At 38.4% G+C, this 14036-nt stretch overlaps 1 protein-coding gene across 2 annotated transcripts in view; it reads right to left on the reverse strand.

Moving 5' to 3' along the window:
* STK3 (serine/threonine kinase 3) overlaps positions 1-14036 on the reverse strand; it is a 332625-nt gene that overhangs the window by 275919 nt on the left and 42670 nt on the right. For both annotated transcript variants that reach the window (XM_008001185.3, XM_038000245.2), the window contains one exon: positions 8050-8178. In XM_008001185.3, coding sequence (XP_007999376.2) covers positions 8050-8178 — 129 coding nt within the window. The remainder of the gene's footprint in view (positions 1-8049; positions 8179-14036) is intronic.

Genomic DNA, 14036 nt, shown 5'->3' on the forward strand with positions numbered 1-14036 from the left:
CCCTAGCTTTCAGCTTATCTTGGCTTTCAACCTGTCTTCCTCACTAAGTTAAATCATCTCTAGTTTTTTATTTAAAGTGAGAGTTATGTGACTCTCCCTTTCACTTGAACCCTTATGAACCACTGTAGAATGACTAATTGGCCTAATTTCAATATTGTGTCTCAAGGAATAGGAAAGCCTGAGGAAAGGAAGGGAGATGGGGCCCACGGCCTAGCAGTGGTACAGTCGGAACACACACAACATTTAGTTCACCATCTTACAAAGGTGCAGTTCGTGGCACCTCAAAACAATTACAACAGTGACATCAAAGATCACTGATCACAGATCACCGTAACAGATATAATAATAATGAAAATATCTGAAATATGGGAAGAATTACCAAAACATGACATAGACACATGAAGCGAGCACAAGCTACTGGAAAAATGGTGCTGACGGACTTGATTTGCTCAGTACAGTTGCCACAAACCTTCAATTAAAAAAAGAAATGCAGCATCTGCAAAGTGAAGAAGTACAACAGAGTAAGGTACACCTGTATATAAATTTTAAGCAGTGCAGAAAGTTTTAATTCGGACATATGCCTAAGAATTTTGACTAAGCCAGTATATGGACTCGCAGGTTGTATCGGAACCCAGCAATTCTACACACAGTCATCCCTCAGTATCCATGGCGAACTGGTTCCACAGATACCAAAATCCATGAATGCACAAGTTCCTTATATTAAATGGCACAGTATTTGCATATAACTACATACATCCTCCAGTATACTTTAAATCATGTCTAGATTACTTATTACACCTAATACAATGTAAATGCTATGTAAATAATTATTATACTGCATTGGTTTTTTTTTTTTATTGTTTTTTTCTATTGCTTTTTTTCTCCCAAAATTTCCAATATGCAGTTAGCTGAATCTGTGGATGCAGAACAAGCAGGATACAAAGGGCTAACTGTAGTTTTATTACTTTTGTTATTCTTTTTTTTTTTTTTTTTTTTAAGAGACAGGGTATCACTCTGTCACCCAGGCTGGAGGGCAGTGGCACAATCATAGCTCACTGTAGCTTCAAACTCTTGGGCTCAAGTGATCCTTCCACCTCAGCTTCCGAAGTAGCTGTAACTATAAGCATGCACACACCTGAACTAATTATTTTTTTTATTTTTTGTAGAGACAGGGTCTCACTACGTTGTCCAGGCTACTCTCAAATTCCTGGCTTCAAGTGATCCTCCTGCTTTGGCCTCCCAAAGCACTGGGATTATAGGCGTGAGCCACTGTGCCTGGTTAGTTTTGTCTCTTTTAAATAGGAGTAAGCAGCTATGCCTTTGAAAATTTCACTGGGTGGAAGAACCAGGAACACACAAAGGAAATTACAGACTATACCAGGAAGCAGAGGTGAAATATGATGCCTTAATAACTAGCATGCCAATCATGAGCCACATTCTATGCCTTTCTCTTATGCATCTTCTCTCCACTTCATCCTCCTGTCTCATTAATTTTTCCCTTCCCCTATGTAAACGCTTTCAATCCAATAAAATGATGTATCTTGTTCTGGTTTTCTTTTTTTTTGAGGGGGTGGGGGCATCTGGGCTTCCTCTTATCTCATACCTAATGATCACACCCTTTCCATTTCCATCTTCATTTCATAGCTCCCTACACTCTTTATCCTAATGGTCCTCCTCTAGTATCACAACTCAAAATAGAAAGAGTATTAAAAAAAAATGAGAAAAACCCAAAGGGGAAAAATGGAGAAAGGACTACATACTCCCATCTAACTGTACGTTACTTAAACACTACCTATGATACAAATTATATGGACTGAATCATTACGTTTAAGCTTCTTATAAAAATCCAAATGTTCTATTCACAACACCCGAAATATGGAATCAATCTAAGTGTCCATCAACAACATCACATAATTAAAGAAAATGGAATACTTTGAAAATACTGCTTGAAAGTTGACTCTGTTTTTGTTTTTGTTTTTGTTTTTTGAGACAGGGTCTGGCTCTGTCACCCAGGCTGGAGTGCAGTGGCGTGATCTCAGCTCATTGTAACCTCTGCCTCCCGACCTCAAGCAATCCTCCCAACCTCAGCGTCCCAAGTAGCTGGGACTACAGGCACGTGCCACCATGCCTGGTGAATTTTTGTATTTTTTTTAGAGATAGAGTTTTGCCATGTTGCTCAGGTTGGTCTTGAACTCCTGAGCTCAAGCAATCTGCCCACCAAGGTCTCCCAAAGAGCAAGGATTACAGGCATAAGCCACCATATATAATCAAAAGGTGACTTTTTAAATATTAACTTGAATTTCATTCAACTGAAGAAAACCATATATTGCTAAAGGTATATTTTTTAAAAGTCTTCCTAATATGAGCATGTGATAATTAAAATACTAAAGAAATGGCTATTTTTAATTACATCATTTTCATCAACATCTTACTACAATCTTAGTAGTGTTCTGTAACTTAGTAGGTAATATAAATAAGAGTTTTTACAAAGGCAATGTGGATATTCTACGGAAACTGAGCTGTTTCCAGCATAAAGCTGAATCACACAGCAATTTATTTCTTGGCCCACCCAAAACTGAATATACACGTGAGCTGATACAAATTGTCAAAGTTCATCACTAATCCTCCAATATGGTGATTTTCAAGCTTTTTATTGTTTTTATTTTTTTTATGTCAGAAGCCGTGTTCAAATGGAATCTTATCTAGAAACATGAGGAAATAGAACAGGTAAGAATGTAGCATGCTCTGGTAGAAGCCAAGGAGTGCGCAGTGACACCCTGAACAGGCCAGCTGAAAATGCTCTATTTCGCCGTAAGAGTTGTCTCTTCTCTTTGCCCAGCAAATCTAACTCATCAATCAAGACTCAGCTTAGCTATGACCTCCCTGGGAAAACTTTCCCTGAACCCCCAAACATGATAGATATCTCTTCCAACCCACATACTTCTCCATATCTATCCCATCACAGCTCTTACCACACTGTGTATTGAAATAGCCTACCCATTCATCTGTTTCTTCCAGCTCAGTGAAAGTCTCTCTAACGCCTAAGACCCATTCTTTTTCTTTTTTTTTTTTTTGAGATGGAGTCTCACTCTGTCACCTAGACTAGAGTGCAACGGCGTAGTCTTGGCTCACTGCAACCTCTGTCTCTCGGGTTCAAGTGATTTTCCTGCCTCAGCCTCCCCAGGAGCGGGGATTATAGGCACCTGCTACCACGCTAGGCTAATTTTTGTATTTTTAGTAGAGATGGGGTTTCACCATGTTTGCCAGACTGGTCTCAAATTTCTGACCTTGTGATCCACCCGCCTCAGCCTCCCAAAGTGCTGGGATTACAGGCATGAGCCACGGCACCCAGCCAAGACCCATTCTTTGTTGTATCTCTTGTGAGAGCAACTCAGGGCTACACTTGGGAGTAGGAGGTACTCAATACATACTAGTTGAACAGGTAAAAAGGGGATAGGTGTGTGCCCTGATTTGTATCAACATTATTTCTCTTTGTTTAAATGTGAAAAGTTCCTTCTCTGGCATATAAGCACCAGGAGAGTACGGACTGTGTCAGTTGTGGTTCCCTTGTGTACATATTACCTGGCACATAGTATTGCTAACCATAGTATTGTTACCTCTACTCCTAGGAATGCCTTGAGAGTGCTTCACTTTGAACTGTTGGAATTTTTTTACAGACATTGCTTTCTTCAACATTGGCCCTAGAGTAGGGTAAATGCGGGTTCTTATTGCATCTCAGTCACTAATTAGCAGTGTAATCTTGGGCAATTCACATAAAAGCTCTAGGTCTCATTTTCTGTATCTGCAAAACTGTTTTTAAATATGCTTTAGCACTAGAAGACTTTTCCTCAAATAAAAATTCCAAAAGAGTCCCATATATAAAAAAGATAAAAGCAATAATGAAGTTCTCATTCTACTCAATTCTTCAGTGAAGAAAATGCCACTAAAAGTACCTTCTTAGATCAGGGTATGATTTGAAAAACACTAAACTAGCTGACCCACAAAAGTTGAGTCTAGCAATAACATTCCATGATTTATCCATTTAATAAATACTTATTAAATGTCTACTCTGTAGCTGGTACCGAACTAGGCACTGCACATTCAGCAATAAACAAAGCAGATGGGCTTCCTGAGATATTTATGCCAACATGTAGTATTCAGCCCATTATTAAATATTCACTTAAAAGAACAAAAAAAAGATAAAAACACCACCTCTGGTCTTTTTATAGAGTATAGAAAGCAAGACATTTTACCAAATTCACAAATAGCTAAATGTATTAATAGTTAAATTTCAGAAATGCATATCTCATTTTCCCTAACCAAAATTTCAGTGTATTATTTGGGAATTTTTCAATTCATACTGTTTTCTTCCAATCATTTTTATGCTAATTTCTTAATAACACATTTACATTAATATTATTTATTGGTAGCTAAAATCTAAGTTTGTCCCTGTCATTTCCTAATGGTTTTTCTTTTTTTTTTTTTTTGAGAAAGAGTCTCACTCTGTCACCCAGGCTGGAGTTTAATAGTGCAATCTCGGCTCACTGCAACTTCCGCCTTCCAGGTTAAAGTGATTCTCCTGCCTCAGCCTTCCGAGTAGCTTGAATTACAGGCACCTGCCACCACGTCCAGCTAATTTCTGTATCTTTGTAGAAACGGAGTTTTGTCATGTTGGCCAGGCTGGTTTTGCACTCCTGACCTCAGATGATCCACCCATCTCGGCCTCCCAAAGTGCTGAGATTACGGGTATGAGCCACCATGCCCAGCCCTTATTTATTTTTTACTTGTCCTATCTTTTAGCATTTTAGAATCTTTTAGCCAACTGATTTTTGATCCTTCGCAACTTCTTACAATATGAATTTGACAGTGAAATCTAAAAGGCAGAAACCATTTTTCATCAATATTTGCTTCACCATTTATTTCATTCAACAAATATTTGAGAAGTACCTACTATGTGCAAGGCATTCTGCTATAAAGTGGTACAAAAGTTCTAGAATTCTATTCACATTTCCTTCCCACTGTATTCTTTATTTTTCTTTCGCTTTAAAAGCTTAAAGTGCATAGCAAGAATAAGTACCTGATTTCCTTAGGGTTCCCTCAATCTGTAATGCTCTTCCTCATACTCCTCATACATACCACATTCATTCATTCATTCATTCATCAAAAAGTATATTGCTAGGCACCGAACAGGTGCTAATGAAGAAAAATATATGGTTCCTTTCCTTAAGGAATGACGAGAAGAATAAAGATAGTGATGACATTTCAGAAGGAAAATCTACAAGACTCAGTATCATCAGAAGCATCATAAAAAGGAATAAAGATGATTCTCAGACTTGCTAAAAGACTAAGTACATGATGATGCCTTTGACACACAGGAATTTGAAAGGCTTGTCTGGAATGTTTAAAATTGGTTTTAGAATGTTAAATGAGTAATTCCTTCTGGATAGTCTAGTTGAGTTGCCCAAACAGAAATTATTAAATAGAAGTACTCATTAGTATCTGAGTAACCATTATGTGGCAGGATCCAAGGACACTGAGTAAAATACAATCCCCGAATTCAAGGAACTTAAGACTTAGATGATAGAGAATACAAGTAAACAGACACTTAAAAGAGAAACTCAGGGAACAGACTGGAGGTGTAAGCACCAGATGGAACATTAAGGACTGGAGACTCGATTTCTCCAGGCAATGCGGAGCCACAGAGAATGCTTGATTACATTTGCATTTTAGAAAAAAACACTCTAGCTTCAAGGAAGATAATGGGTTGGAGGAGGCAAAAATGAAAGACAAAGTGAACGATTAAGATGCTGTTGCAGAAATCTGAGCAAGATTTGACAGATTCCAAGACCTACAAAGATTAAGGGAAGAGATATGTAATAGTAATATTTGAGACCCTGACTTTCCTAGACAACACTCAAAGTACAATGCTAATTTCTGAACTATTTTTAACCATAATAACAGAATAATGCTAGCATCAGGCAAGTATAAAGCATACCTGATGGCCAAGCACTATGCTATCTCACCTCCTATTCTATATCAAATTGTGGGAACCACAGTTGAGGAATGTATCTTTTTTTTTCTACAACCACTTGAATTTCACATGCTGTGGGAAATAAATAACATAATTTAAATATGCAGCATACTCTAAAAAAAAGCAAAATTGAACAGATCCAAGCAGCAAAGTTCCTCTAGGATTATGCAATCACTTCATTAGCCAAGAAGCTTACAATCTATAGATCCTATGTATTGTCAGAAGAGAAAGCTTTCCATAAATCTCTAATTACAGGGCCCTGAATTAATAAGCGGAGACAATGTGTCCAGACTACCCTGTGTCACCAGCTCTAAGTCACAGATGAGACAATTCTTACAAATAAGACTGAAGCTGAAGGTTTCTGGGAAAGCCCCTTCCCTGCTTCTTCCTTTCTTCCTCCTGCCTGGAAGGTAGACATAAAGCTGGGGCTATAGCAACCCTGTCGTAGCCCTGAGATAATAAGCATGAGGACAAAGTATATGCTAAGGATGACAGAGTACAAGAAAAGAAGGCTGAGACCTGGTTGTTCCTTTGTTGCTGCTGTACCAGCAGACCTTTTGTTAAGGAAGAATAATAAATTCCTCTGTGGTTAAGTAACTTTAGGCTAAACATAGTCATAATTTATATACTCTGAATCCCTTATAGAATAAAGCCTAGGCCACTTAACATTGCATAAGACGCTCCTTACCATCAGCTCCATTTAACTATCCAACCTCATTTCATTCTGTTCTCTGTCCCATACTTTCCATTCCAATAATTCTAAGTCTTGTCAGATGAGCACACCCCAATGAGCTATTTTTACCTTTCTACCTGTCATTCCCTTGACTCTCCCTTATCACTCCATTTCTTCACCAAATTAACTCTTTGTCAGCATTCCAGATTTCCTGGCTCTACTGGCTGAGAAAGATGCCCTGCCTTCTTCTTTTCACGTTACCCCATGCACAAGTCAGTACAATGAGTGTGCTATATTACAGTTACTTATTTATATATTTGTCTTCCCAATTACACTACTGATCCCTCAAAAAGAAAAAGTTATCTTAGTTCTTTTGGCATTCTTAGATCCTGGCACAGTACTGGGTTAACTGGGGATGCTTAGTGAATGTTTGCTGAATGAATTAGATTTACATAAAACATGATTTCTTAATTAGTAAAAGTGATTATATAATACATACTGCTAAATGACCCCTTTAACATCAAAAACTCATTCTCATCCATAAAGTTGTGCTAAAAATGTCCAGGCTGTAGTGCAGTGCTGCAATCATAGCTAACTGTGGCCCTGAACTCCTGGGCTCAAACAATCCTCCCGCCTCAGTTTCCCAAGTAGCTAGGACTACAAGTCCAAGCCACCACACCTGGCTAATTTTTTCTCTTTCGGTAGAGAAAGGGTCTCACTATGTTGCTCAGACTGGCTTTGAACTCCTAGGCTCCTTTACCCTTGATGTTCTGGCCTCCCTAAGGGTTGAGATTACAGGTGTGATCTACCACATCCAGTCTCATTTCTGCTTTTAAGCAGAAAAGCTGCAAAGAGCTGTAAGTCCTAAAGACACTTGGCAAAGCCATCCTCATCTGCCTTAAAGGATTAATCTCACTTACAGTGGGAAGTCAGAAATGAAAACTAGGCTGGGAGTGGTGGCTCACGTCTGTAATCCCAGCATTTGGAGGCCAAGGCAGGTGGATCACGTGAGGTCAGGAGTTCGAGACCAGACTGACCAAAATGGAGAAACCCATCTCTACTAAAAATATAAAATTAGCCAGGCGTGGTGACACATGACTGTAATCCCAGATACTCAGGGGACTGAAGCAGGAGAATCACTTGAACCCAGAAGGCGAAGGTTGTAGTGAGCCGAGATCACACCATTGCACTCCAGTCGGGGCAACAAGAGCAAAACCTCATCTCAAAAAAAAGAAAAGAAAAAGAAATGAAAACTAAACAGATGATCAAAGAATAAATTTTGTTATACGTTATTAGCAAAACTTGTCAAAAGAAGGGTAAGCAAAGAAATAAAATCTCTTCATACCTGTCACATTGCTGCATTATGGAAATTTCTTTGATTATTTCCTGAAGATCTGATTCAACAGGCACTTGTTTAATTGCGACAACTTGACCAGATTCCTTGTGTATTGCTTTAAATACACTTCCATAAGACCTAAAAGAAACCAAGACATTATTTTTTTCCTATGAAACATCGTAACTATAAGGTTAAAAGTCTATGAGTTTTCTGTGGATAGTCTTTTTTAGTTTAAAACACTATTTAAAAATTAAAAAATCAAAATAAACAAGTAACAATTTTAAAAGTTAATGAATTATATCTCAGCTTTATTGCTTCAACTACAGACTTAAAATAATCAAGTTAATATATAATGAGTAGCTATTTTTCTTATGAATGAAAGAAACAGACTTACGTTTTGTCAACTCAAACAAATGCAGCATTAGGAAGACATGAATGGAAATTAAAAGAATGAAATGTACATTAAAAATAGCCAAAGTCTCAAATTAGGGGAAAAGGCTGATCTCAAGGAAAATGACCCCCAGAATATCAAAAAGTCACATGTCTGTTCAGAGTACCTTAACAGTTAAAACCCTCAGCTGGGGACCACATTAACATCAAAGTTAGAGAAGCAAGGAATCTGTAGCCATCTGCTTCTACCTGATTTAGAGATCCAAGGTGTCTTTTTTAAAAGTCCCTTTCACTACCTTTTCCTCAAGAGAAAAACTACACGCTCACAGGTAAATAAAATGAGGAATAGGGTCTAAGTCACTTGCCCAAAACCTGTCTCTGCTACAACTACTGAAACTTTGCCAACTGAATATTCACGTGTTTTAAAAAACAAAACCAAAGAAGGAAGAAGCCATTTGTATCTTAGTATGAATTTAAAAACGAGGTTAAACACTACTATGTACTGAGTTCTTACTATAAACCAGGTCCTGTGCTAGGTGTTTTATATGCATTACGAAATTCAACCCTCACAACCATAAGGAAAAACACTGTTATTGTCATTAAAAGATAAGAAACAGACCAGTAGGGCCAGAATTCAAACACATTCTGACCCCAAAAATCATGTTTTTCTCACCATATTTTTCTACAGAAGACAAGGAAAAGCACGCCAATGGAAGACACCGAATGTTTCCTAATATTAGAAATCTATACAGAAGCCCTTCCAGATTTATAATCTTCTAAAATAAGTGAAAAAGAGAGAAATAAGTGATAAAGCGACTACTTCAATAAAATATATTTTATCCACTCCTCTGTTTCTTTGGGCTCTCTGAAGTAATTTAATTTGGTCTGGTACCCAAAGTCACAGTGGGCTGGGTGTGGGGGAATGTAAGTGTGTGTATCTCCCCTTGAAAGCCATATGTGTGTATGTTCCTTCAAAAGCAAACACAGATTTCAGTGCTAGATCATCTACTGTCAATTAGGCAACACCATCACTCCTTTCTAAGGACTCCTCAGCATTACAAAAGAGAAGCTGCAATCCCCATTTCCCAGAATCCCTTTCCCTGAACGGGTCCTCATTAAAAGTCTGCCAGTGGGAAGAACATGCATGTGTGAATGCAAAAAGGAGAAACCATTTTTTCTCCAGATATAGTTGTAGCAGATGGACTGACAGATATGAAGTGCACAACGGCTTCCTGCTGAGCTTCCAACAGCCACCACCAGTGCTGCAGACTGAGGTAGCTGGTGGGAGTTTCTCAATACTGCAGGATTCCAGCAGATTCCCAGAGAGCTTTTGAGAAACACCCACTTCAGTGCTTCAGGCTGAGATCTTCAATGCTGACTTCGACCTTCAACCTTCGGCAACAGTTTTCATGAGCTTTGCATCCCTGGCCCCTCCACAATTCATTTGAGCTCCTAACTTTATTACTAAACTCTTTATATCTAGAGTACATAGAGTAGCTTCTCTTTCCTGACTATACCTTGATAGCAATATAGTTTATGGTAGAAGAAGCGGTTCCAAGGGAAAGAATCTTAAAGATGAGAATCTCGAATTAGTTCTTTCTTAGATGTTGATACGGTTTGGCTGTGTTCCCACCCAAATCTCGTCTTGTAGCTCCCATAATTCCCACGTGTTGTGGTAGGGACTCAGTGGGAGATCACTGAATCATGGGGACAGATCTTTCCCATGCTGTTCTCATGACAGTGAATGGGTCTCACGAGGAGATCTGATGGTTTTAAAAATGGGAGTTTGTCTGCACAAGCTCTCTCTTTGCCCACTGCCATCCATGTACGTACGATGTGACCTGATCTTCCTTGCCTTCCGTCGTGATTGTGAGGCCTCCCTAGCCACGTGGAACTGTAAGTCGATTAAACTTCTGTCTTTCGTAAATTGCCCAGTCCCGGGTATGTCTTTACCAGACTAATACAGATGTGTAGATAGTAATGATTTCAATACAAATAACAAATAGAACACTGATGGTCTATGGCATTCAGTGGCAAACAGTTACTTAAATTATCACCCTTAGTTGCCTGGAGTCTAAGCAAAGCTTTAAAAGACCAAGTAGCTGTATCAATACAATGTATGGTGAAAATAAAGTATAAGGACTATAGAATGGGCTGCTGCCTCTGCCTGCACTGGAAAAGTTATAGAACAAACACAGCAAGCTAAAGGTTTAAATGTCCAGCTCAAGACTAAGAGAACCAGAAAACTTCTGAATTTCTTAATTCTTACAGAAACAGGGTTGAGATTTCTGAAAAACAAACTCTAGGTATAGTCTTACTGGAAGCTGAATTACATTGCAAGTTGAATTCACATCAGCACCAGGTCTGTTATGTTAAAGTTAAGGCATGTAACAGTAAAGAGAAGTACCTACAGAACTGGTATTAGGACATTTAGATAGATTCTCATTAATCTGAGTACCTTGAATCCCCAAATCCTATCAAGCCTCCCTTGCTACCAAAAGCAACTCTGCCCTCCTGTCTGAGAAAATTAACCTTACAACGCCTGAAGACTCCACCTCCTGAAGCAGTCACTTTTCAGTGGTCTGGAGGACCACTCCACCACCACTTCTCATTGCTTCCAGACCCAAAGTTATACTCAACTCCCATAGATACCAGGGAGACAAGTATAAAATTTAACCCAAACAGTTACTATTCACACTAAAAAAGTTGCAAGATTTTGCCAATTTTATCAGAACCCTAAAGAATATGTGTGAGAGCGAATTCTAAGATTTCCAGAGAGGAAGAAATATATTGATATGGATGAAAGACCAGAAATTCCAGACTCAGCGTGTTAGCTCAAACAGTTGGGGGTGTCCCTAACAGTTGCTCAGCCAGTTAACTGAAAGCCGGACTCAACAGTGGCCCATATTAAGTGAGATGCTAAGTGAGCCTCAGTACACACCAAAGGAAGCATATCAAAGGCTCAAGGAAATGGGATACTAGATGGATATATATTATATGTGCCATGCTCACAAACTCCCTAACTATGTTTTCAAAAAGCGTCCAGAGGATACCATCATCAATCAAAGCTCTATTAGTGCAGGGGAAAGATGACAAATATGCCAACAGTGAAACTGGCTCCTTAAGTTTAATAGATAACAGGATCCCAACACAAGAGAAGTGGCAACATCTATTCACCTGAGACAAGGTGGGAACAGTTACCATAATGAGTAACAAAGCAAGGCTGAATTATAGTTTTCTTTTATTGTGCATCTGGGTATCAGTATTAAAGTTACACTAGCTTCATTTTTTTTAAAAAAAGCTATAATTAACTGTCCTTTAAACAGTGTATAAAACATAATTGGAACCTTTCTGGAGGGGAGGAGGTGAAATACACACAGCATAAAATTCACTATTTTAAAGTGTACTACTCAATGGCATTTAGTGGGTTCACAGTGCTGTGTAAATGTTATCTGTATGTTCCAAAATACATAGAATCTGCTTTCTGTCTCTATAGATTTATCTATTCTAGATACTTCTATAAATGAAATCATACAATATGTGACCTTTTATATCTGGCTTCTTCCTTCACTTAGCATAATATTTTGTAGGTCCAACTACACTGTAACATGTACCAGTACTTCACTCCTTTTCATGGCTAAAAGGTCACTTGTACAGACATATCACATTTTGTTTATTCATCCAGGATAGTAGATGGACATTTGGGTTGTTTCCACATTTTGGCTATTGTAAATAATATGCTGTGAGTTCGTATCTTTATAATTAACAGTTATTTACTCATTTCTCTATCACTGGCTATATCTTCCTTCTTATTCTAAATCTGCTGTATTTTTGCTCTATTTTCTTTAGTCAACCTTGTAAGAGGTTTAACTATTTTACTGATCTCTTCGAAAGCTTATGTATGTATAAACATATATGTATTTATCTTTTTTTTTTTTTTTTTGAGACAGAGTCACGCTCTGTCACCCAGGCTGGAGTGCAGTGGCACAATCTTGACTCACTGCAACCTCCACCTCCTGGGTTCAAGCAATTCTCCTGTCTCAGCCTTCCAAGTAGCTGGGATTACAGGCACATGCCATCACGCTCGGCTAATTTTTGTATTTTTAGTAGAGATGGGGTTTCACCATATTGGTCAAGCTGGTCCCAAACTCCAGACCTCAAGTGATCCACCCACCTCGGCCTCCCAAAATGCTGGGATTACAGTGCATAAGCCACTGCGCTGGGTTCATATTTTTCATTTTTAATTTTTTTTCTATCTCATTAATTTCAGCTTTTTCTTTAATTCAATCTTCAGTTTCTTTCAGTATGTTTCATAATTATTCTAAGTTCTTTAAGCACTAAGTTTATTTTTTGCCTTTCTTCTTTAGTAATGAATGAATTTAGAACTAAAACTTTTCTCTTAATTAGTTTTATTGTATTCCATAGATACTGGCACAATGTGTTCTCCTTTTCAGTGTTTTGTAGATAATTTATAATATCCTCTTCAATCAACAAGTTACTTCAGATTATGTTTCCTAATTTCCAGTTGGTGTGGATTTTGTCATATTATAACTACTTATTTCTAATTTAGTGAGTATAATCAGTGATATGGTTTGCATATTTGTCCTCTCCAAAACTCATTTTGAAATGTAATCCCCAATGTTGGAGGTGGAATCTGTTAGGAGACGTTTGGGTCATAGGGGCAGTTTCCTCATGGCTTGTTGGTGTCCTTGAGATGGTAAGTGAGTTCTCACAGGACGTGCTTGTTTAAAACGGTGTGACAGGCCGGGTGCAGTGGCTCACGCCTGTCATCCCAACACTGTGGAAGGCCGAGGTGGGCAGATCACCTGAGGTCAGGAGTTCGAGACCAGCCTGGCCAATATTGTGAAACCTCATCTCTACTGAAAATATGAAAATTAGCTGGGCGTGGTGGCAGGCGCCTATAATCCCAGCTACTCAGAAGGTTGAGGTAAGAGAATTCCTTGAACCCGGGAGGACGTTGCAGTGAGCCAAGATGGTGCCATTGCACTCCAGGCTGGATGACGAGAGAGAAACTCTGTCTCAAAAAAATTTTAAAATGAAAAAAATAAAACTCTGGCACCTCCCCTGCCCTATCTTGCTCCTGCTCTTACCATGTGAGACATCTGCTCCCCCTCTGCCTTCTTCCATGACTATAACCTTCCTGAAGCCCTCACCAGAAGCAGATGCTGGCACCGTGCTTTTTGTAGTGTCTGCAGAACTGTGAGCCAATTAAGTTTTTCTTTATAAATTACCCAGTCTCAGGTATTTTTCTTATAACAACACAAGAATAGCTTAATACAATCACAAAATGTGACCAGTAAAAATCTCTTATTTTTTAGAATTTGTAACTTTTCTTTTATCAATGGTCCTTGAACATACACCAAAAAAGCAGGTCCACAAGAAACATATATGTATAGTTATATAGACATACAGGTACTTTATATATTTTTACTTTATATATATTTACATTCCTATAAAATCAAGTTTATTCATCATAATGTTAACTCCCCTCTATGTCCTTTCTCTTTTTTCTATTGTATCTGTCCAATTCTAAAAGAGACACACTGAAATCTCCCATACAATTACACTTTTATTAGATGCCTCTG

This window comes from Chlorocebus sabaeus, chromosome 8 (assembly GCF_047675955.1).
Source record: "Chlorocebus sabaeus isolate Y175 chromosome 8, mChlSab1.0.hap1, whole genome shotgun sequence".
Lineage (NCBI taxonomy): Eukaryota > Metazoa > Chordata > Mammalia > Primates > Cercopithecidae > Chlorocebus > Chlorocebus sabaeus.